This window comes from Nasonia vitripennis, chromosome 1, assembly GCF_009193385.2.
Source record: "Nasonia vitripennis strain AsymCx chromosome 1, Nvit_psr_1.1, whole genome shotgun sequence".
NCBI classification, from domain to species: domain Eukaryota; kingdom Metazoa; phylum Arthropoda; class Insecta; order Hymenoptera; family Pteromalidae; genus Nasonia; species Nasonia vitripennis.
Window position 1 is genome coordinate 24,040,918 of NC_045757.1, and position 24,598 is coordinate 24,065,515.

The 24,598-nt window shown below is 43.2% G+C and overlaps 1 protein-coding gene across 1 annotated transcript in view; it reads left to right on the forward strand.

Moving 5' to 3' along the window:
- Positions 1 to 22,408, forward strand: part of LOC100115941 (D-2-hydroxyglutarate dehydrogenase, mitochondrial) — a 46,162-nt gene extending 23,754 nt beyond the window's left edge. Inside the window, exons 2-8 of the mRNA XM_031933585.2 lie at positions 15,466 to 15,744; positions 16,178 to 16,375; positions 18,132 to 18,325; positions 18,611 to 18,779; positions 19,278 to 19,567; positions 20,001 to 20,169; positions 21,692 to 22,408. Coding sequence (XP_031789445.1) covers positions 15,486 to 15,744; positions 16,178 to 16,375; positions 18,132 to 18,325; positions 18,611 to 18,779; positions 19,278 to 19,567; positions 20,001 to 20,169; positions 21,692 to 21,942 — 1,530 coding nt within the window. The 5' untranslated portion in view covers positions 15,466 to 15,485 and the 3' untranslated portion in view covers positions 21,943 to 22,408. The remainder of the gene's footprint in view (positions 1 to 15,465; positions 15,745 to 16,177; positions 16,376 to 18,131; positions 18,326 to 18,610; positions 18,780 to 19,277; positions 19,568 to 20,000; positions 20,170 to 21,691) is intronic.
- Positions 22,409 to 24,598: the final 2,190 nt, after the last annotated feature.

A 24,598-nucleotide genomic window follows, 5' to 3' on the forward strand; every position in this document is an offset into this window, starting at 1 on the left:
AGAATCTTAATAATTCATAACTGTCATCCATGGACCATTTTCAGTATTTTCTCGGTAAAACCATACTCTGTTCAAAGTATACGCCAAACAAAACTATATATTGGTACACACTTGTCTTAAGTTGGTAATAACCGCTTTTGCTATTATCTTTGATCTTCTTTTCGTAAGTGCAATTAGACTACCGTATAATTTGGACCCAAATCTTCCACCGCTTTCAGCTTAAAAGCTTAAAAGATATTAATGAGTGTGCTCATACTTGTTCTTACCTGCGTATACCCAATACCCATTTGCTTAACAACACATTAACGTTGTACTTCATTTTGCAAGAAAAATAGGTCACTCTTATCTTTTTGCTCAGAGAGCATACTGTAATATAAGCATCGAATATATTCTTCGTAATGCACATCTTTGAAGCGTGCGTATAAAACTTGCCACGATGAGCACTCAAGTGGTGATTCGCCATTCTTTACATCCAAAGACTCAAACGCCATTGAACCCGACGCGCCGAGATCTCTGTCGAATCGGCGCGGAGCGTTTCATCCCTCGCGGTGCTGCAAGTGCATATTGCCCGCGCGGCGCTCACCTTGTGCAGGAAGTTCAATGCTTGCAAGGAGCCTCCAGCCGCGACCTGCAGCAGCAGCCAGCGCTGCCAGTGCTCACCTCTCCCACCCTCTCCTAGCTGCTGCCCCCGCACAGACTTTCCGCGCTTTTCACGCACGCGTGATCGCGCGGTCCGCGTCCTCCTCCTCCTCTTCTTCTCTCGCTCTCTCTCTCTCTCTCTCTCTCTCTCTCTCTCTCTCTCTCTCTCTCTCTCTCACGCTCTCATGCTCTCGCTTTTGCGCGCGCCGCTCAGCTATCTCTCGTCAGCTTTTGCCACCACCTACCCGAACGCGCGTCGATTAACGCGGGTGTGTGTATTAAAGAGGGTGTGGGAATGTGGCGGAATATCGGATGCTGTGATATACGTTTGGGTTGGGACGTGTATGAAGTGGCGTATATGCGGTCTTTGCGTACGAAGCGATGCGCGATTTGTTTTTTGTATATAGAACGAGTGTTTTGTTGAAATGTATAATTCAACAATCAATGCTGTTTGTATAAATTGCGTATGTACAACAATTCCTGTCATTTCTTCCGACTACAGAAGAAACAATACCGACACGGTGAATAAATTGCATTGGTATGAGAAATTTAAAATTAGATTCTTTGCAAAAGAAATATGCTTAAAATGTGTATATACGGAGAAAAGTTGTGCGTAAAATTTACGTATTCTATTAGTAAAAAAATATCAAACAGAACATTGTCCTATATATCGTTGATTATCGAATGAAAGCTTTCATGCATTTATATGTGTCTGTATTTTCATTATTGACTGACAAGGATATCGTCCACATCCTTAATTGCGGATCATAGATTTGGCTAAAACTGTAGAAAATGAGTTGTTAGGGAGAATATGGATATTCTCTGTATAGACTATTGAAAAGTGTGTATATCTTGCTAAATTAGGCCTACAAAATAAAACGCAAAATACGGCCTCCATTTTTCTGACCAAAACTCATTTTCTATCATTTATAGCCGGACAGTGAGATGTTAATTATTTACTATTTTTGTGATTTCACTGCTGTTTCATATTGATTTTAAGAAAATGATTTAATTGGCCAACTTTAACGATTTTAAGTGATTTCGTTTAATTTAATTTAAGTTCAAATATATTGTATAAACTGCTAGCACAGCAGCAATCACGTCATTGGACTAAGACTTGCCAAGATTGCTGTAGTAGTTTTCACGAATCAGACTACTCACACATGTCGCCAGAGATGTCGCTTACGCGTGGCACCAGCATTGCGATATCGATTGTATCGAATTGAAGGCAAATATGGGCTAATTCAGAGCGTTATCAAAGAATCGAAGAATTTCATTAGCAACTTTATACAGTTCAACAACAACAAAATCAAAGCGCGCGGCACGCGTGCCAAGCAAATTTCTATAGCTTGTGAAAACTCGTAAACTCTACAGCGATTTTGGCGAGTTTTAGTCTCATGACGTGATTGCTGTTGTGAGTTAAGTTAAAGTTAAAATAATAACGGCTGTGTTTTATTTTCAGTGTTATAAACATCGTAAATTTTGATGCAATTGCGAAAAAGATGATTCTAAATAAGTGTGACGTTTGTCGTCCGACTGAAGGATGACATTGTGGCAATCACAAGAGTAAAAGAATTAATGATCGCACGTGTATCAAACATTACTTTATAGGACAGTGTGGCTTAAATCCGCGTTTAAGTCACGCCTATCAGTGACCTAAGTAGTAGATCACGGATAGGCGTGACTTGACGGATTTAAGCAGCTGTGCTATAAAATTGTATACGATACTCATGAACTAAGCAGCCCATCACTGCACGGCGTTTTATCACCCTCGCTGCGCTCGAGTCCTTATACACGCCGTGCAATAATCGACTACTTAGGTCACACGTATCATAATGTACTATTTTTCTAGTTTGCCTTAATTCATCAAATCTATATTGTTTCCAAGCTTGGGAATAATGCCTCGAAAAATGGCATAATAAATATTTCACACAATGGTTATACTAAAAAAATGATCGAGAGTTGTTTCATAAAGCGTTTTATTCGTGGGTGAAAGATGGCCCAGTTTTCACAATTTTTTCGGGAAACGAGGTATTTACTATAGCTTTTAAATGGAATTGATTTCTACCAGGGAAGAAAAAACGTTGTTCGAAATTTTACACTCTATAATCTTTGTAAAATACATTGTAATCCGATATGACTATTCTTACTTTAATAAAACTGTAAAAAACGTCCGAGAAAACGTTCCATCGCTTGGGTCCATTTTTCGACCATCTCCATTAATACGAGATGTTTACTAGCTTTAAACTGACATCGACCAGGGATATTTTTACTTTTTTCCTTTTTACTTTTCTTTCATCACGTATATTCATTATAGATACTACAATATAAACAGAGTTCTAAGCAATAGTGTGAATTGAATTGTTTTAATTATAATTGGATTTTGTAAGTCAAAAATACGTGCACACGATAGAATGCTCTGAACCAGTTTTATCTGACATTTCTAGTTTTCGAAACAAATTCTTAATTTTTGTAAATTTATCCTACTATAATTACATATTCATGTTATTAGAGTAGCGATACTCGTTTTGTAGCCATTTTACTTGCAAAAAAAGAATTATGATAATATTATGCAATTACGAAACTTTCAGTACTCTAGACATTGTTGCATAATCATGCGTTGAGTATGTGCAAAAGCCAACTATTTGGATATTGTCTTTTTAGTCGTATTGCAACGACTTTGCGTAAAATGACATAATCCCGTGTGCCTGGCTGCAACGTAGTTGCATATTTAAATAACATTTAGCCAAAGTGAAACTTATACATTTTGAATAAATATATCCAAATTGATGTTTTTCAAAGCGACTATAACTAGAATATTTGAAAAATGAACTTTTTAGATAAGTTTTCATCATACTAAAAGTAAAGACGCTATCTCTTTCATCGTTTAGTAATCATTTAATATTTCCTTTCTTGAAATAGTGTTTCAACTTTCCAATACGTTACCTGAACAAAGAATTCTCTTGTAATATGATAATGATAGTACTTCTGATTCGACCTATCGAAGAAAAAAAAAGGTAAAAAGCTTAAGTTTTCCATAAATCATTTTCTGAATCACATTCCATCGCGCATAAATCAATATTATCCCAGAGTACCCGCACTCAAAGAACTCTCAAATCTTCGTCCGCCACGAATCAAGTCCTTAGGCAAATTGAGACGCGGTCAGTTTTCGGGGGGCAGTTCGTAAGGGCTATCACACGTAAAAAGGTACACCGAGGAACAGCAGCTGACAGCCAATCAGAAGCAATCTTTAAACGGACTCATTCCTTCATGTTCTCTCCCCACCACCTCAACAAGGAACAAGTCCGTTTAACGCTTACTTCTGATTGGCTGTCAGCTGCTATTCCTCGCTATTCCTTTTTACGCGTGATACCCCTAAGGAGCTCGATAAGAATCTTCTGATGTCGTTCGGGCATGTCAGCCAAGTTTAGCGCTGCACTCGTGCATCGGTGCAACGCGGCCATCGACTGCTGCAGCGCGCTGGCGCAATCTCCAAGATCATCGGTACGGCTGCGATCCTTTCCAAGATAGATGCAGACCTCGCTAAGGTCAAGTGCGCGCGCGAGCCAGCGTTCCGGAAATACCGTTATAGAACAGATCCTTTTTACAATCTCTTTCTCTGACTCTTTTTGTTTGTCTCGCCGTATGTACCTTATCCGCGACTATTCGTTCGCGAGTACTCGAGACTCGACACCTACTCTCTTGGTGGGAGGCTTTGTTTCCTTTCGCGTCGGTGTCTCGGTGTGTGGGACAGCGAGTGTATGTGTATGCGCGTAGTCTTTTTTTTCCTTGAAGTCTCAGCCGGTCTTGGCGATAAGATTTCAGCAGTGCGTTATCGTGCGCTCTGCAGCGCTCGTGTGTTTACGTTTGCCCGATGATTGTTTGGGTTCGGCCGACGAGCGTTCGTATTTATACTTCCGAGATATAATGAGAGACGCGAGAGCCTCGCGGCGCGTATAACAGTCTTTTATAGCAGCAAACTTTCTTCCGACTTGTCTTGTGTATTTTGAGGCGCTTTAGTACGTGGATTTATGCTTTTTTTGTCGAGTAATATTTGGGCTCTGTTGTTAAAACAGCCTTGTATACGCGGCATACGCGAGGCGGATAAACGAAAAAATGTCGAGTTCTTCTTTTAAAACTTGCGCGGGCTTGTCTTATATCTACATAGAATCGAATATCTACAATATGTGTATCCATGAAAATATGGTTGCGTATTGCGATATCAACGTCATTCAAGTATGATAATAATGACATGTAGGATTCATTTCTGCTCACTTTGCTGCACAAGTTCACGCGTATAACTTACAAGTCTGCAGATAAAGAACTATCAATTTTACTATATCTCAACGTATACACCATGTCAACAATTATGCAAGAGTTTTTTCATATACGTATAGAAAGATTTTCGAAGTACGAAAGGTTAAGAGATATAGATCGCTGGACAAACGATTAATGCGCGGATTGTGTAAATTTTCTTGGCTTGCACAATATACTTCTGAAAAACAGGCATATAAGGAGTGTTGTTTCTACGTGTAATGCTGATCAGACAAAAAAGCGTGCTTCGCAGAATTTACAATAGCATCAATAACTTCGAGCTGCAAGCACAAAAAATTCTTTAATCAATAACGATGAACTGTGACGTATAAATTGACGAAAAACGTATCAATGTGCGATGTTTGTAAGGCATAAACTGACCGAGTTATATAAACTAGTTCAAAGAACTATCATTGTATATATTGCAATAACACTTTTTCACGCTAAAATACATACTCATTTAAACCGCAGCGATAAAAGCTCCTCCACTATGCAGAACGAGCTGATCTTTCAACCGCAAGCATGGTTATCACTGGACCCTATACATAACCTCTTGCCGCATCATGTTTTCCTGATCCGAGTACATCAAGACAATCCATTCTGACGAGGCGCTCTCCCAGTCTATCAAAAGCAGACCGATATAGAGCGAATCAAAGGAGCCACTCGGGGCGATAACAGCCTCGCGAAGTTCCCTCCGTAATTGCTGGCCAAACAGTCCCTCTGCGAAGTCTCTCAAGAGCTTCCTTTTCCCTCCGCGACAAACGAAGAGAGAGTCGAACTCGTCGAATCTCCGGACACACATCTCCGCAGAGGGTCCGGATGATTATACGATCAACAAACATCCCGTTACCTCCTCTGTCTTTTTCTCTCTCTCTCTCTCGCACTCCATCTCTGATGCTGTTCCCTCTATCTCTCTCTTTCTCCCTACCAAGCGCGCGCAGCTCTCCATCTCCGTCGCTCCAACGCTGGAGTCTATCCTCTCTCTCTCTCTCTCTCTCACTCTGGCATCTGTCTCTCTCCCACGCTTGGGAGCAGCCTCGTTCTCTCTCGCTCCGCGTCTCTCCCCACCAGTGCTCTCTGATTGACGGTAGTTTTACGGCTGGTGGGCGTAGCAGCGGAGCAGCAGCAGCCACTTCTACGTCCGTACCGCGCCGAGTGAGTGAGTCGGCTCGACTCGGCTCTATAGAGACGGAGAGAGACGGCCACTCGATTACATGGCGCGCGCGCCCAAGCCAGTCTATATATGTTCCGTCTCTGTCTCTGCTCGCGAGCTGCGCAATGTCGAGAGAGAGAGAGAGAGAGAGAGAGAGAGAGAGACAGAGACAGAGGGATGTTGGACACTTCTCTCTCAGCTCTCGGTCTGCGAGAGAAGTGGGAGCATAACGCGTTCTTGTATATACATATACTATATGCGGAAAACACATTCTCTTTACTCTTTTTTTCTCGACGTGTTATTTGCCTCGTTCTGCTCGTTTTGCTTCTCGTGGCTATGTAAGCTCAGTCTAGGGTTAGCCAGAAGTGGCCTGGCTAATGAGATAATACAATTTGGACGGAGAGGGAGTTGACACGCCGAAATTTATCTTTGTGAGAAGGTATTCCGCGCGATAAATCATGCGAGCCGCATTCAGCCAGAATGATTCAGTATACTCGCGCGTAGACTCCTTGTGCCTCTGCCTTGTGCCAAGATTTTATAGTTACTTCTTCTTCTGCTGCTCAGCAGGTTCATTTCGGATGGTCGCTATAAAACTCTTGACTTCATTGCTGGGCTATAAATGGACGACTGCCGATCGAATATTCCCTTTATATTATATAGCATTATTCCACTTTTACCCGACCCCCTTTTGCATTTTATTCGAGACTTTATGTCCCTGTACCTTTTACTGACTCTATATGCATATATCGAGCACGTAGCTACTCCTGTTGTCAGTATTTTACACGATCCTAATGCTGGCGTATAAGGAGTTTCGAGCTAATGTGTATACAGTCAGAAGGTGAAATTCCTGCGACGGAAGGTCAACATATTTCCAAATTTCTCAGTATGGCTCACATTTCATTTTCGTCGTAACTAAATGACACACTGCAGAGCTCTGTACGGGTATATTTCAGGAAATGTTGGTAACCAAGTTCTTCTCTTACATCCTAAAAATCAGTTCTGAATCTATACGTTCGAAAAATATGAAATTAACGGCTTACAGTATAAATCAATAAACAAGGACTTGAATATATTACTTACCAAAGCAATACTTTTCTGACAAAAACGATTACACGGATAAAGTCTGCAAAATTTTTTGTAAAAATCATTAAAAAATTAAGTTATATTGCAGTCACTAAAGCAATGACGACCTCTATACAAATCTATCAAGGTTTAGATAGAACCTTTTAATAAAATGTTAGAAGTCTGTATAAATACGTTATCTTTCAAAGATACGAGTCAAGTATAGAAACTAGGGTTTATCTGCATCTTTCTGTTTCGGCTTATCAAACTGGAATATTGTGATACCTTCTCGTATCTTTTCATTAAACGAAGACGCAACATTTTTTCGATTGTCCCGATACTCGAAATGTATGTCTTGAATAAACTTGATGTCCGTGAGCATGATACCAGCACGACCTGCTTTGAAACGTTAAAAATGGCCTCCAAGATTTATCTGCGACTCGATACATATTTCCATCCGTGTTGCTCAATCGAATTGCGTTACTCGATTAGATTCTCACAAAAAATAATTCGGCTAATGCAGCTAATTCGTCAACCTACTATTCTCTCGGTATACAATTCCGAAAAAAACTCACTCCTGATCTCTAATATTTCTCAAATCGTTAAGTGTGCGTCCTCCACACCCTTCCACTTTTTACATCCCGTGACACGCTTTTTCCTTTTCTCTCTCTCTCTCTCTCTCTCTCTCGATCTCGATCTCGAATAGGTCTACTTCTTCGTCTCCAATTCTTCTCGGATGCCGTATCTCCCACTCCCGTCTCGTTCCCCCGGTCCGGACTTATTATGCACGCGAATTCGCAGCGCGGCCGGTCGGGGCTAATCGAGGCTAGGGGCCCGCGCAGCTCGGAAGGAGAGATTTCGCGAGGAATGCGGAATGCGGATATCTTGGGCTCGCTAGACTGGAATTTCGCTCTCGTTTCGTTTCGTCCTTCGTCGGCCGGGCTACTGCTGCTTTTTACTGCGATGCTTCATTCTTCGCTCACGTGTGTTGGACGTCGATGTGTTTGAGGGGATAACGTATTTTGAGGGCTGCTGCGCCGGCCAAAGGGGATTGCAGCAGCGATGCAAGTGGCTCGTTTGTTACGTGTGCTCCGAGTGACGCGGCAAAGCTCTGTTTGTTTGCACTATTGATCATGATAGTGAATGGTCGAACGGAATGTGCTGCGTCGATGAGATAAGGGGACGTTTTTTTATGACTATCGCAGGAGTACGAGGTATGCTAGGGACACGTGAATATACATGTTTTTTAAGCTAATTTTCGCTTACCTATGACGGCTTGTGTTAATCTGTAAACTAGCTGCAATTCTGATGTTTATAAACAATTTTACTTTGACATTTTTATTGCAGCTGCATTCTAAAGGTGAATTGTAAATCAATGAATTATTTTACCCGCTGGAAGTCAGTTATGGATGTAACATTTTTGCTCGCTACTTGTAAAATATTCACGTATCCTCTAAGAACATTGATTCAATTTCTCTGCGTCTGAAACGACCTTGACAAGTTTATTTCCATTTCAATAGTATTTATAGTCTTATTGAACTTTTTTCTTTATGCTTTTACACCGATGTCAAGTGCAGCGAAAGAAAAATATTATTATTATTTTATCCCCGAGCTCTATTTTCTATGGATTATGTTTATGTGCGGTTAATATATGTATTATACTATAGTATTCTTAATATAATATTAATATAATGAGATAATATAGTTATTACTGTGGGAATGTGGATCTTACAGGGTTGTGATAAATAACTCGGTAGGTAATATAGTAGTAGTAAACTGTATTGTAGAATAACAAATAGAAATACACTTGGATATACACTCGTTTTGGTTCGCTCGGTTGTCTAAGGCTCTTAGGTGTTCGCTCCTTCGAGGTCGCTCTGGGACTGCTTCTTTGGCGGGGCCTCATCCCTCTCGGCGCATCGAGGGGGGTGAGGGTAGCTTGGCGGGGGTGCGACGTTGCTGATCAGCACATCTGATCGGTACGTGCACGTCTCTCTCGATCTTAAGCCTTCTCACAGACTCTCTCTCTCTCTCTCTCTCTCTCTCTCTCTCTCTCTCTTTCTCTCTCTCTTACCGGCACATGGTATACGTACACGCTAAACACGCATTCCCACATTACTTCTAATATAACAATGATCATATAGTTATTATACAAAAATTTTAATTAATTTTAGTTGACTGAATTAGTAGTATTTTAGAATTTAAAATAAATACAACTTTGTTTACGATATGTTTTTTCATATCTCATGCTGGATGTAAAAAATATCAAGAACGACCTTCACTTTATTGAAGATACCCAAGCTTTTCAACCAACCACTGGCATTTTTGGCTTCGCTGAAGGGTGAAAGTTGATACTGGTGTCACATTTCGCGTGAAGTAATTTAAACCCCGTGATGTTTCGCACATTTAGCCTTATTCATAAACTGCAAATAAAGTGAGATATTTAGCCCTCAATTATTTGTTTAAACAATTTGAAAATCTAATATAATTTACGGGGAATTCTATTTAAGTATTTAATACTTTTTAAAAATGCATTGAAGTGGATTAATTAGAATGGAATTTTGTCATTCGTAAATAAAGCTTTATCAGACTTCGAAACTATGGCTTCTAGTAATCTGGTGTTAAATAAAATCAATCGACTTCTCAAATTACTGTAAGTACATCTATTTTAGATGACAGATAAATTAAATTCTTCCCTGGTAAAAATTTCACCATTGCTTTGTGAATGTGCTGAATAAATAGGATCGTTTTTATTTAAAATCATCAAAGCCTGCGATTATAGTTTAGTCATACGTAATATACATGCTTATATCTTGAGTTGATTGCTTTTTGTGAATGAGAATTAAATAAACGTACTGTGACGTTAAAATATAAAAATTCCTCATTGATTGCTCAATTATAATGGTGAACATTTAGACCGGAGTCAGCATAATAATTTTGTAAAATTTCTTGATAATTTAAAAAATGGTGAAATATAGCTGCCCCTTGTATAAGACTTTGATGTACCTTATTTCACTATTCGTATTATAGCTGACTCATACATTTCTACACTATTCAGTGCATTTATAGTTAGATTTCAAATTATTAGGGCCACACACATGTATGAATTTTGTTGAATGATTATCTTCTATCTCTGCTAGGGATTGTAACTAATTTTTAGTTAAAACAAACTATAAAAGGGTTCTGTATGAGTTAATACAATATAATGATATTAATATGTATTAACAGATATAATTTTCGTTTAGCTTCAACCGAATGTTTATTCTAATATCATTAGTTTAATAACCCTGGTAGAATGAACCTAAGCACTGGACAGTTACTAGGCAGCAACTAGATTGAAACCTAAGAACTGTTCAGTAACTAGCCAGTTCTTAGGTTCATTGTACCAGGGAAATAATATAGATAAAATTTGAGTTATCATAAGGTATATCACATACATCAGGCAATAAGAATTCCCATTCGGTCGCCAATGTGAATAGTACACCTCATCGATAAAATATAAACATAAATGACTAAATAAAAATTGGAAATTATGAATGCATATCAAATAATACACAAGAGTTTAATGAGAAATATAAATGACTACGACTAATAGATGTTGCAAGCCTTCTTTTAAATATCAGGTACCAAATGTTAAAATGTGCATAGGCGGTCATAGATCACAAGGAAAACTAAAAATTAAAATATCTAGTTTTAATACGAATATCGCATGATATCATAATAAAGCACTAAAAATATTACATTTCTCAGTCCTCAGACCTCGTAGGTTTCGATTATGAACATGTTTTATCACCATTCATTGTATTTTGGGCTCAAAATTGGTACAAAACTTGTACGAAATAAATATTTCGCGAATACCGATTTTCTAACAGTCTGCCATGACACTTTCCATTTATTATTTATTTCTCATGAAAAGTTTCATTGTTGACCATTCGAATGGTCAGTGTTCATTAACGTACAGTGAATGTGCATGCACATGTGTGGATTGTTAGAGCGATATTGATTACCAAACAAAGTAGTATTGGACTGATCGTTTCGCGAGCCCTATCGCCACTGCTAAAACTCTCGGTGGTTTTGGCAGGTGAAAACAAGTGGCGCATAGGTACTTTTCCATTTCCTCCGAGCGTTGCGAGTGTAATAAAGGACTATTTATGATACGGATAGGCGTGGCTTAAGTGCGGGCTTAGGTCATACTGTCCTATAAAATTAAATAACGTGGGCAAATATAATATTTATATCAACTTATTCTGGAAGATCTATACCACTTTATACAAAACAGAAAATTTTAATGAAATTTTAAATTTCAAAATATGAAGCTTTCATACTTCTTCATTTGATTCTTTGTACAAATTTTGATTGTGGTGGGCCGAGCATATATTTTTTTTTTGCTTAACAGGTCATATCTATACTCATCCGTATATCGGGGCTTTACGAAACTGGGCAAGTGGACGTTTCAGCTAAATGTGGTTTTCGGAAGATCATTAAAGTAAGCTAAACAGCGGAGTAAAAGGTTTTCTTATAAGTAAACATCCGTCGGTAATTTATGTTTCGAAATCACTCGTAAATAGAAGGCTACTCTTTTCTTGCCCAAACGTAAATTTACGTATGTTTAAAATGTAAAACCATAAAGATAATAAATGGACGAATAGACACTCATTTTGTAATAAATATCCTTGCTACTGTAGACTGCTGCATTTATATAGCAACTAGCATTGTGCTGTTCGTAACTTTGAGACGCATCAATACGCATCATGCCACATCATACATCTACTTTCCTTCGTTACTTTGGTAATATACAAGACCCAATCATACACATTTTTCACTAATAAAATAAACTAGTGATATTACAGTAGCACTGTTATAATTGTTATTATCGTCGATTTAAGCACCATTTGTCTTATTTAAGTGTGACGGCGCGATACAGCGAAGTGCTGTTTCTCGCTGACTACTGTGCTTTATAAAAATTTTAACTGATATAACAAATCTAAAATATTTCTTTTGAGATTAGGTATTATGAAGATAAGGCTTCAATTTGTATATTTAATCAAATATATAACTGCTCATTGCAAATCTTGTCCATTAGGGCACTATTAAACCACGCCTATAATATGCTTGCCTATAGAATAGATTTCTTTTTCAAAACTGAGCATTATTGCTGCGTAAAAATTTGAAACGATGCGTATTACCTAACGAAGCAACGTAAACCAGTCATGTTTAGCTAAGCCATAGCCATCCATCAAATCATAACGATCGCTCACAACTCCGCGTCCAAAGCCACGCGCAGCAAGAGTCAAACACTAACCACCTCCATGACCCTTTGCACCCCATAAAAGAAAATGGAACGATCGAGCATTAATTGAAGGTGTACGCGAGAGGTTTCTCTGCTGGCCGTCATATTCGCGGCCTCGTTGCTGCAAAGTACCCACCCAAACATGGCCCTGCAGCCGAAGAACAGAGCAGCAGAATCGGCTGCCGCCGCCGGCGCCGGCATTTTCGATCACTCCCTTCCCATAGCCACTTCTGCCGCTGACGCGAGGCCGTCCGCTCTCTTTTTCTCCCGCTATGCGCGTGTACACGCAGCCGCGAATTTACATACGCTCGTGCGGCATGGGTGTGAAAGTGTGCGCTTCAGGGGTAGGGAGGCAATCGAGCTGCTACTGATGGGGGAGATGTTGATGGGATGGAATGGAATGGAACGGATAATGGAAAGGGAAGGATGGGCGCGCTGTGTGATTGATCAGTTGAGGGCTGTTAAGAAGATGAAGATTCGGATTTGATGACTTCTTCCTTCTTTCGCGGTTTTTGATGAATGATTTTCGGATTTTTTGGAGAATTCTTCGTTAATTTTAAGCAGTTATAGCAGTATTGATCTTAAACGATTGCATGCTTGTTAGAATTTTCTGATCAAAAGTTCATCATTTGTTATTATGTAAAAATTAATTCATAATACTTTATCATAATATTCGTTTGGTGACCAGTTGAAACTATATGATAGGTACTGAAAAACTTATGGAAGATTGTCTTGAATATCAGATGTTAAGTTATTTTTGTAAACATAATCGAATTATTCCACCCACGACTTCCATTAAACTTTCAGGCTTTGAACGGCTAGCTGTAACTTGACAAACAGATTATACGTTTTACACTATACATTTACACGACAAGTAAAGATATACAAATGAAAAAATTATTTTGGATCGACTACACTTGACACTTTACATAAAAATATAGTTGTGTCATCTCAAGCTGCAACATGAATCTTCCAAGCCACAGCGTCAAACATATGTAATGCTTAAGATATAGGCCTGCCTTCACGAATGGTAATCTCAGTATATAATGCAACTATACGCGATTATCGATCCACTTGTCATAATGTTTCATTATCGTGATAGATGTACATGTGGATATCGTAGCGCACACTTATAGGCCGTTGTTACACAACCGGTTAACCGACCCGTACATATAACACCAAGGGACAAAAACAAAAGTTTTTTTTCTTCAGCTTATCGCTATTAATGGAATGCAGAATGACAAGGGTGTATTACAGCGCAACATTGAAAAAAGTGGGCATCTCTGCAGAAATCCATCAATCGATCCCAACCGACTCGGTGCAGCCTCTCATTAAAGAGCAATAATCCCTCAAATGAGCGATGCGTCCACGCAATTAAGCCAAATGCGATCGCAGCACTTTCACCAACACGCGCGCACACGCACACACGCACACGATACGTATGTACACAACATGCATAGCCAGGGCGGGGGAGAAAAAGCAGTAGGGTGACAAAGAAGGCGAGTAAGGGGGGCAGAAAGGGCGAGGGTTCGGCGGGCGGTTTTTCAAGACAACTCGCGTGTTAGCTGCTCTCCCATAGAAAAAGCGCCGGCATCAGCTTTCTCTCTCCCTCCTGTGGGCGAGTGACCTGCTGCTGCTGCCGCCGCTGTTCTATGCTCCGGCAATTGAGTGGATAGTCCCCTCGGCTATACAATCTTCTCTCTCTCTCTCTCTCTCTCTCTCTCTCTCTCTCTCTCTCTCTCTCTCTCTCTCTCTCTCTCTCTCTCTCTCTCTCTCTCTCTCTGTCTCGCTCCTTCTCGTTCCCTCGTCACTCGGGGTGGAGTCAGGAGTGTGTCCAGGCTCTATGCGAGGGGAGGGGATTCTTCACCACTTGCACACACACGTGGGGCAATTTACGTAATCGTACACTCCTCTCTCTCTCTCTCTCTCTCTCTCTCTCTCTCTCTCTCTCTCTCTCTCTTGTTCTCTTTCGGGGCCCACCCTTTTTCAGGGATATTCTTATTACCTACCTGTGTGTGCGTGTGGCTGTGGATTACAGGTCTGGGCCTCGGCGCGCCAGCTGTGTGTATACGTCCGTGTGGATCCGCGAGGGTATGAGAGAGAGAGAGAGAGAGAGAGAGAGAGAGAGCCCGCGAGAAATGTCGAGGTTTTTGAAAGGCGCGAGTGCCACGCGTGACACGTTGAGGATAATACACGGGAGAATAGGCGTCTGTCGTTTTCTTGGCTTCCTTTTTTTGGCCCGCGTACACGTCCAGTTGCTCTGCTGCTTCCGCCCGCAGTCTTTGGAGCTGGAATTTGTTCTTTCGGCTCGCCGGCCTCTATGCTTTATTGTTTTGTTTACGAGGGAGTTAAGGGACTGTGCGTTTTTTTTAAATCAGGCATTTCTCGTCCGGGCCGCAATAAGCACAATGCTGCCTCGCTCTCTCTCTCTCTCTCTCTCTCTCTCTCTCTCTCTCTCTCTCTCTCTCTCTCTCCCTCTCTCTCTGTGAAGAGCGACCGTGGAATCCGGCAACTTGCTGCGCGAGGAAACGCTTTGTCGTTTTTACCAGCGAGACTTGTCCTCCGATGTCCTGTGTTTCGGTCCTGGGGAGTTTACGGGGGCTTTTTTTCGTCGTTCGAGGACTAGCAAGGATTATTTAGTAATTTCGAATAAAGTGGCCTTTATCGCAGATATACGCGCGCTCGTAAAATCGCGGATATATTCGAAAACGTCTCAATGAAAGGTGGCTTTGTAAGCCGAGCTCGAGTGTGTGGTTTCTTGTTTTGGCTCTGAATCTCATGTAGGATCAAGTTGACGATTGAATTTCTCGACCGCATTCGTGATATTTTTAGAGTTTCTCGCAACGTTTTTCAGCACACTCAGCCGGGCAGTGAGGTGACTTTTCGCCGCCCGCTTATTCGTTATTAATAAAATATGGAATTTCGCAAAGCCAAACCACACAACGCTTATACATTTAACGATCCAGCGAAAAAACAACTAACCAAGCCTCTCTCTTTCGACTTGCAGATTAGCCGAATTCACGAAAAATGATGCAGGCCGCGAGAAGGGCGGCGCAGACCGTCGGCAGCAGAACCAAGTGGCTGTCTCTAAGCGGCAGCAGGCTGGCGTCCCAGAAAACACAGCCGGAGCTGACTGCCGTAAGGTACAAAGTCGAGCGCGGGCCCTATGCCGTCATCGGCGACGCCCACGCGTCCTTCTTCAATGGGCTCCTCGGGCCCGAGCGGGTCATCACCGAGCCCGACGAGTGCGACAGCTACAACATCGATTGGCTCAGAATCGTCAAAGGTATATTATACATTGTGGCGGCTTTCGACTGATGCGCGACAGGTGTCCACGGCACTATATTGCGTCGTCGGCTGAATCGAGTAACGAATTCAGATAGTCGAAGAGCAAAGCGATTCATATATCAGCCGTTCGGCGGTAAATCACCGGCGCTTCCACGAAGGACCCTTTCCCAGCGTCCAAAAGAAGCAGCGCAAAACGCAGGCGCCGTCGAAGAAACACATCTCGAAATCGCTTCCAAATTCCATCTCTCTCCCTTCTCCTCCTCCAATACCCTCGCCTATTCTGCATACACAGCGAGCCGAGGCGGCCAGAAGAGCAGAGAGATAAATGAAGACGTCTCTGACGACTTCTCTATGCTTTCTCTCTCTCTCTCTCTCTCTCTCTTCTCCAGCACCAGCACTATACACTGCACGCGTCTCTTTTTTGTGCGCAGGTTCGAGCCGCGTGGTACTGAAGCCCAAGAGCACCGAGGAGGTCTCGGCGATCCTGAGGTACTGCAACGAGCAGCGGCTCGCCGTCTGTCCCCAGAGCGGCAACACCGGCCTCGTGGGCGGCAGCGTGCCCGTCTTCGACGAGGTCGTGATCTCGATGAGGCTCATGAACCAGATCATCAGCACCGATGAATTGGCCGGTAAGGCACACCGCGTGAATTTATAATTAATTGGAGCTGCGCGCGGCTATTACGCATGCGGGGATCCTTCTTCTCTTTTTCTCCACTTCGAGATGAGAAAGAAAGACTGGCGGACTGGACCGGTTTTCGGCGATTAACAGATTTGTTACGGGTATTAGGAGCGTGTAATGGCCTCCACTGCGATGTTAGTTGCAGGACGTATTTTCTCAATTTCCGAAAGCGTAGCGAAACCCAGAGAGCAATTATGTCTCACGAGTCTTTTTTTTTCTATCAAGCGGAATGAAAAAAAAATCGGAAGGAAGTAAACGCAGAGTTAATAGCGGCACCCGTTCTAGCGGGTCCCAGAGAGACAGAGGCGCAGCGGGAAGAGATGATAATGATAAAAAAAGGCTCGGAAAGGGTCGAGTGTCGGGGTCAGTCCGTCTGCAATGGGGTTGGCCGACGGTACCTGGTTTATGTATACAGTGTTGTAGCGAGCGAGGCCCGCTCCTGAAATAAACACGTGGACGCATCAGTAGGTGGTCAGAAGGTGCAGAGGAGCAAGCCCAAAGCCATAAAAAGGGATAAAGAGGCCAGTCAAGGTCGGTTTTCGGGCTCTATACTGCCGATACACGACATCGTTCGCTTCTATTATTCCTCTCTGGCTTTTTCTTTTTACGGATTTTGCTCGCTTCCCCTGCCGCTCTGCCCATTTGCACGAGTTACTGTAGTGCTTTACATTAATAATCTTTTAAATATTGAAACAAGAACGTTCAGTTCTGCACTCTCGTATGCGCATAAAAACTCGACCAGTAAACGCCACCGCAGACAATCTGAGCGCCGTTTTTTCATACAAAAAAGAGAAAAAAAGAAATAACACAAGTAGCAGGGGCCACACATCCTCCCGCGGGCGCATCGTCATCATCCTTTGGCCGGCGCGATAAACTGCGCCGAGGCCGTTGCTAATGAGAGTCGCTCGCCTCTAATAACGAGGCTAATCTAGATCCCGAGCGCCACGGCCAGGCGCGCGCGCGCGCACGGTGCCTACCCCGAAGTACCGTAATACTGCCGAGTCGCTGTTGCTTCTTCTTCTTCTTCTTCTTCTTTCGCGCTGTATACGCGCGTGTGTGTGTGTGTGTGTGTGTGTGTGTGTGTTGGAGCAGCAGTGTTTCGAGCTTCGTTTTTCAGGAGACCGTTACGGGTGGAAGGAGCCGAGAGATGCGGAGGATTGGACTTTGTTGAATTTTCTCGTATTTAGAGGGGTTTGTTTCGTGCGCGCTGCGGCCAGGGAAGAAAGGATCGAGCGAACTTTTTTTATTGCTTCTTTTAGTCTGATGGCGGGAGGAACTTTGATGCCTTTTTGCCTAATTATAGGCTAATTCTTGTTCAATTAAAGGCGCGTGCCTGATACGAATTTAATCGGCAAAAAATAGCGCTCGTTCATTCTTCTATCCTTAAATAAAATGAATAAATCCTCCTCTACAGCACCTCTATATATTTCATTTGACACGATCGAGGTCCCAGTCTGTCTCGAGGACCGTCTGATAAGCTCCGTAGAGCTTATGAAAAATTTATCGGTTACCCTCTTAACAACGCTCCCATCTGACGAAGCCGCATTAATCATAAAACGCCGATCCAGACCATGGTAATAACATTACACTCCGCCAGCAGCTACAGATATAACGCGTATCGTATATTGCAAACTACGATGAATATTTCCCTGTGTACCAACTATAGAGCTCAATAAATTAAAGGAACTCGCGCACGTGTTTCGCAGGTGTGTTGGTTTGCGAGGCGGGCTGCGTGCTCCAGAGTCTGGAGGAGCATCTGACCCGCGTGGGCATGATGATGCCGATCGACCTCGGCGCGAAGGGCAGCTGTCTCATCGGCGGCAACGTCTCCACCAACGCCGGGGGACTGCGGCTTCTGCGCTACGGCAATCTCCACGGCAACGTCCTGGGACTCGAGGCTGTAAGCAAATTTTCGGCTCTGTTTAATTAAATATATGGGTATCGAAACTATAGGTAATAAATTCCACCTCTCTCTCCAATCCAGCTACTTTTTCTAATCCGAAGACGTAGTCATAAATTCCGACAATGTCTCTATAAAACCGATGATGACTACATTACGTCGGGCGAGTTTCGAAGCCTCGGCACGCAATAAAGCCATAAAAACAGAAAAAGAAATATAAGAAGTTCGGTGCCCCGCTTTCCCTCTCCGTTTCTATAGGTTTATTATAGCGATTACTGCACACAGGTCACGGCTAACGGTAACGTGATCGACTGCATGAACACCCTGAAGAAAGACAACACGGGCTACCACCTGAAACACTTGTTCATCGGCTCGGAGGGAACGCTAGGCGTCGTGACGAAGGTGGCCCTGCAGTGTCCGACCTTACCCAAGGCCATAAACGTCGCTTTTTTGGGTAAGAACCGCGGCCGGGTCTGTGTACCATTACCGCATTGTGTGAGCGCGCGCGCGCGCGCGCCGTTTTATCCTCGCTTTCGGTTCTCTCTCTCTCTCTCTCTCTCTCTCTCTCTCTCTCTCTGCTCTGTTGCAATTTGCTCGGCGTAGTGAGGAGAAATCTCGGCCCGTCGTCGGGCTGACTTTTGCGCAGCCGCAGCCGTTGGGGCAATGGCCTTTTTTGTTGACGTTTGGGGAAGAGTCAAGGTCATGACGGTGATTGCCGAGATTTTTTTCAGGGGGATTAGGCGTGGAGAAAATTGTACGGCTTTTTTTCAAAGGATGTTGATTCATTTTTTGTGGTTTGTCCGCGACGCGCAAACAATTTTACGATATTTAGTCGGTGTATTGTATACTTAGAGTTGATCAACGTATTTAAAAAATTGCACGTATGGTAAAAACTGCTAAACCATTTCCATTCGCGCCCTGAATCATCAAATGAGAAATTCGACATTTCAAGGAATGAAGAACTTTGAAAGCGTGCTGGAGATATACCGACTGGCGAAGAGCGAGTTGGGCGAGATCCTCTCGTCCTGCGAGCTGATCGATCGGATTTCGGTGGAGAACTCGAAATCGGCTCTGGGGTTGCGTAGCCCATTGTCGGACGAACACGATTTCTACGTCCTGATCGAGACGGCAGGCAGTCACTTGGCCCACGATGAGGAGAAGCTCGAGACTTTTCTCACCAAACTCATGGACGGGGGAATCGTCGACGACGGCACCGTCACTTCCGAGCCCAGCAAGATTAAGGTGAGCGTCTTTTTTCATCGTTATTGAATTACGAATGCGCGAATTGATCATTCAAGTTTGGCCGTTTACGAGGAGAGATTACAGTGGTGATTAGTGTGCGGCAGTTCGGCTTTTATGCTTGTTAGCAACTGTCCAGATTTACTGCGCGGATTGTATCGGCTTTACTGCTGAAAACTTCCCGAGCACGAGATATCGTGCTTTTATTAGCGCTGCTATATTGAGCAACAGATGTCTTAGCTATATATAGTACGCGTTTATTTTATTTCTTTATTACGAGGGCAATCAGAGACAAAAAATCCAACTCGTACGAAGCATTCGCGTAGTTTGTGAAAAATCGGCACTAATCAACCATGAATCCTCGTAAATCTCGCTCGGCTCGAGTTACTCGCAAAAACTTGACTCTCCGAAAACTACGAAATCTCCGCACGTGCAGAGCATCTGGGAGCTGCGCGAGCGCCTAGCCGAGTCGCAGACGAAGGAAGGCTACCTCTTCAAGTACGACATCTCGGTGCCGCTGCCGCACTTCTACTCGCTGGTCCCGGTGCTCCGGGAACGGCTGCGCGACTACAACGTGCGCTTCGTCACAGGCTTCGGACACTTGGGTGAGTTTCACGCTTGCCTTCGCTCATAATGGGATTTCGTGTTTTCTCTCCGAGAGCCGTTTCGTTTTCTGCGAACGAAGCGGGGAGACAGAGAGAAAGGGATTATCGAGGGAAAGCTTGACTGCAGGGGCGTCGCGGCTCTTATTAGGGAATTATCTCGTTCGCTTTGTGTGCGCGAGTGTGACTTTTTCGGGACGTTGCGGGAGATGCGTTTGTGCAGATAAGCGAAAGAATTTCGTTTGTATCTTTGTACGGTATCTTGTTATGGATCGAGAATCGACTGCGTATATTTATAACGCGAAGAACTTTGGAACGTCGACATTCAAGTTCCCAATCAAGTTCATCACTATTGGACGAGGATGAGTTAAAACGGGCTTTGACCCGCTGACCGCGGTCTGCATGTCATAGGGTGGCGTTCCTGAAACCTTCTTCGATGACTTGACGATTGACATCGACCATATTGGGGCCGAAAGTTTATTATGAATCTGCATCGAAATAGATTGTCAGTATGGTGCTGCTGCAAATAATTCGGCTGATTGATGGATACGTCGTTATTTACGTCTTGTATGTCGTCGGCAATTATAGCGATCGGTCCTTTTTCCTCCGAATATATAGAAGTTAGTGAAAGAATGCGATGTGATGTTATTAAAATTTCTTCCATAAAATCACGTCACGCTTACGTGTACCGTATAAGGTTCGACAACATCCACAGCGTCAGCTAGTAAAAATATATCGGTCAGTCGTAACAACGACTTTCTCCCGTATATAATGTATACATGCAGCTAGCCTGTACATGTATTATAACGCGCGCATATTTTAAGCCATAAATTTATCGATACCCGAGCTGAGTCACGCTGTATAGACTATAACCCCGTTTAAAAGATTGATGCATTACAATCCAGTCGCGGCCGTCTTCTCGATGTAAACGCAATCAATCACTCGCCGCGAGATTTCTACGCGCATACCCGTATAACGAACGTCGTTATGGCTCTTCTTTCAATCGAATCTCGCGCGCGCGTCTAGCGCGTCTAGCGCGTCTAGCGTCCCCGCGGCCGAAATCTCGCGAATCGCAGAAACTCACGCCTGCGCGAATCCGGGATCCTTCGAGAGATACAAAATTCAAGAGCCCCGGATTTTGATGGCATTACCCTCCTCGCTTTCCCGACTCTCTCCTGCACTGCGTGCTATATAGGTATACGTGTGTGCGCTAGACAAATATAGTCACGCGCGGCGCGCTGTGGGGTAACAAAAGTCAGCAAGGGGGTAAAGAGAAGGAAGGGTGCCGAAGACATAATTCAGTTTGGTCCCAACTTGGCCACGCCGGGGAAAGCCCTGTGTAAGCCTGTTCGAAGGGCCGCGAAGCTCGTGTATAAGCGCGTAAAACCTGCGCGCGCCTGCCTTATTGTTTTTACTCCCGGAACGTATGCAGCCTTTTACGAGGGTGTGATTGGGTTGACGAAAGCTTTGAGGATTGAAAAATATAGTATGTGGGAATTTACGCGCTCAATTTTCGATACCGCAGGTGACGGCAACGTGCACGTGCAAGTCTCCACCCCCGACTTCGACGAGGAGGTGAACGCGAAGCTCGAGCCGTTTATCTTCGAGTACACGGCGAAGCTGCACGGCAGTATCAGCGCCGAGCACGGCATCGGCTTCAAGAAGGCCAAGTACCTGCACTACAGCAAGGACCAGTCGGCGATCGACCTGATGAAACTCATGAAGAGAACGATGGATCCCAACGGCATTCTAAATCCCTACAAAGTCATCTGCTGAGAGGTTTGACGCGAGGATTTTGCTTTTTGGAAGGGGGTTGTCGCGACGCGACGTGAGAGAACGTTCGAAGATTTTATTTTTGATGTGTTCTTGTTTTTAGCCCGGTGCATTTTTTTTTTTTTTTGACATAGTGTCTTCCATTGAAAATTCTCTCTGAGGAAGTGATACATTGTCGGTTACTTTTATTTCCGACGGCCTTGATGAAAAATTGGCTAGTTTTTGGTTTGTCGGAGTTCTTGTGATTCTTTATTGATGACCTCGTAAGAGAGGTGCCATTTAGTGCCGTACTTACTAAAGTATTAGTTGTTAAGAGTTGACAATTTTATTTTTGTTATGACTGTTTTCTGTACAAAGATGTAGATAGTCTTATAGAGTATTATATCTAAGTCATTCCATTGCTAAACTGTGCCTTATGATGTACCGTACATGATTCATATAAATATATAAAACAATTTTACTGTATAAATTTGTCATTCGTCTTCATCGATCCAACAATTTTTACATCAAATATCTTCTCGCCGGAAATACTACTCCTTTTCAAGATCCCCTTCAACCGCAAATAAAGTAACAGCAGTCTGTTTGAATTGCAGCTCAAAGCAAATCTCCTTGAGCTCGAAAGAATTGAATATCCTCATTAGGATTTTTACTGCTCTTCGCCGCAGCGACTCTCTCTCTCTCTCTCTCTCTCTCTCTCTCTCTCTCTCTCTCTCTCTCTCTCTTGAGAAAGAGGCGCCAATAAGGCGATAAAGCTCAAGTGGAAAAGTGGTTGCGCGGCGCGGCGCATTTTACAAACGCGATTTATCAAATCTCGAGAACGAGCGAACGACTTTATCTCTTCGCTCTCGTCGCCACTTTTGTAACGCCTCGTGTTGTATGCCAGGGTATGTATGCGCCTTATTACGCTGCGGCTGTCATAATCACTGAATTTTTCATAAGCTCCCGACGGAGTCGCTCTACGGGAAATTGGCTTCCCCGCCATCAACTATTTAAAATCTGCTTATTTCCAGAGAACTATATAAATCCGCACCGGCTGCATAATAAAAATTCACTCCATCCAGCCAACGAATTGGCTTAATTGACTTTAATTCGGGAAAGAAGACAGCCCGCGCAGCCTTCACTCCGACAATTAACCCATTCACCCCAATCAAGCCATTCCCTCTCCTCCCTTTTTTAATCCCGCATTTCCCAAAATTATTCAGGCGTGCGCCCGATCGATATATCTACATGTGCATGTGTGTGCCATCGGGGGAGAGAGAGCCGTGTAAGTCGTCGTTGGCTAAAATAGCGGACGTGTCGCTGGAAAGTGGAAAATCATTATATTCCAGCGGCGTATACGGGATGGCGTGATTAATTAACGAGATACGCGCTATTTCAAGTGCAGCCGCCTTGTTAAAAGTGCATCGGCCCGACGACGACTGCCGCAGAGAGAAGAGAATGAGAGAAAGAGAAGAGCCGCCGAGGATCTGCTGCGCCACCGGCTCGCTTTGTTCGCTCGACGGCCTGGTACCTGGCGCCATCGGGTGGACGGAGACCGAAGGTTAACGGGCGATTGGTCGATACTATCGCGATTTCCCTTGTCGTCTGATGGGATGTTAGTTTGCCGGAAATGTTTGTTCGTTTTATTGATTTTTTGAAAATTATGTTCAAAGTACCTAGAAATAATTGGAAAATAAGAGTGACGGAGAGCAATCGTTGATTTCACCTTGGATGTTATTAATTTCACTTATTCTAATTAGGATTGGTGTAACAAGATCTAGATCTTAACTCGAGTATTTATTCTATAAACATTAAGCAATACTATTTGAATTGTCAGCGTTAAAAAGAGTTACTTTGCCATTGTTAAAAAAATTTGCATCTAAACTTTATTAAAAAATTTACAAACGTACACCGCATATTCGCACTTCCTTAACCAAATCAACAAACTTGCTTCAATGCTCTCGTTGAAATTTTCCGTAAAATTCAGAATTTACTTCGCAACCGCTGCGAACAAAACATTGAAAAAAAAAACCGTCGGCAATGCAGACACCTATCCTCCCACGCACCATCCACCGGGCTGGAAAAAAAGCGACTTGCATGTAAACAATCTCCCCTCATCAAACTCGATTTTTCACCGCAAAATACATCCTTTGCTCGCGCAATTAATCCGTCTCTCCTCTCGATTGCTCATTAACGCTCTTATTTATTATAAATCCTCGCGCGACTGTGCAGCAGCGCGTCCGCACATCACTCGGCCCAATTAAACTTGCCGGCGGCGTCGCTATGAAAAAAAGGATGCGACAAAAGCACGCGCATAATAACAAAGGAGTTCTGGTAGCCAAGCCGCACCTATACTCCGCTTCATTCAAGCGCTCGCACTCACACCTGGACGCGCGTATGCGAGTTTCGTGTTATGCTTATTGTATTGTTGTTATGCGCTGCGCATTGTATTAGGAGGCCGCGGATATAGAGTTACTCCGTGCGGGCATTGTTCGAGCGACTAATATTTGATTTCGCGTAATTGTTCTTGCCGTTGTTTTTCAATGTCCAAAATCCAGCGTACGCCGTTTCTGGCGAGTATTTCTGTAACGGATAACGTCGCTCCGCCGGATCATCTCTTATTCACAAAGAGACACGGGGTCGTGTATGCGTTGCCACTCCTTTTTAAATCCGTTCTCAT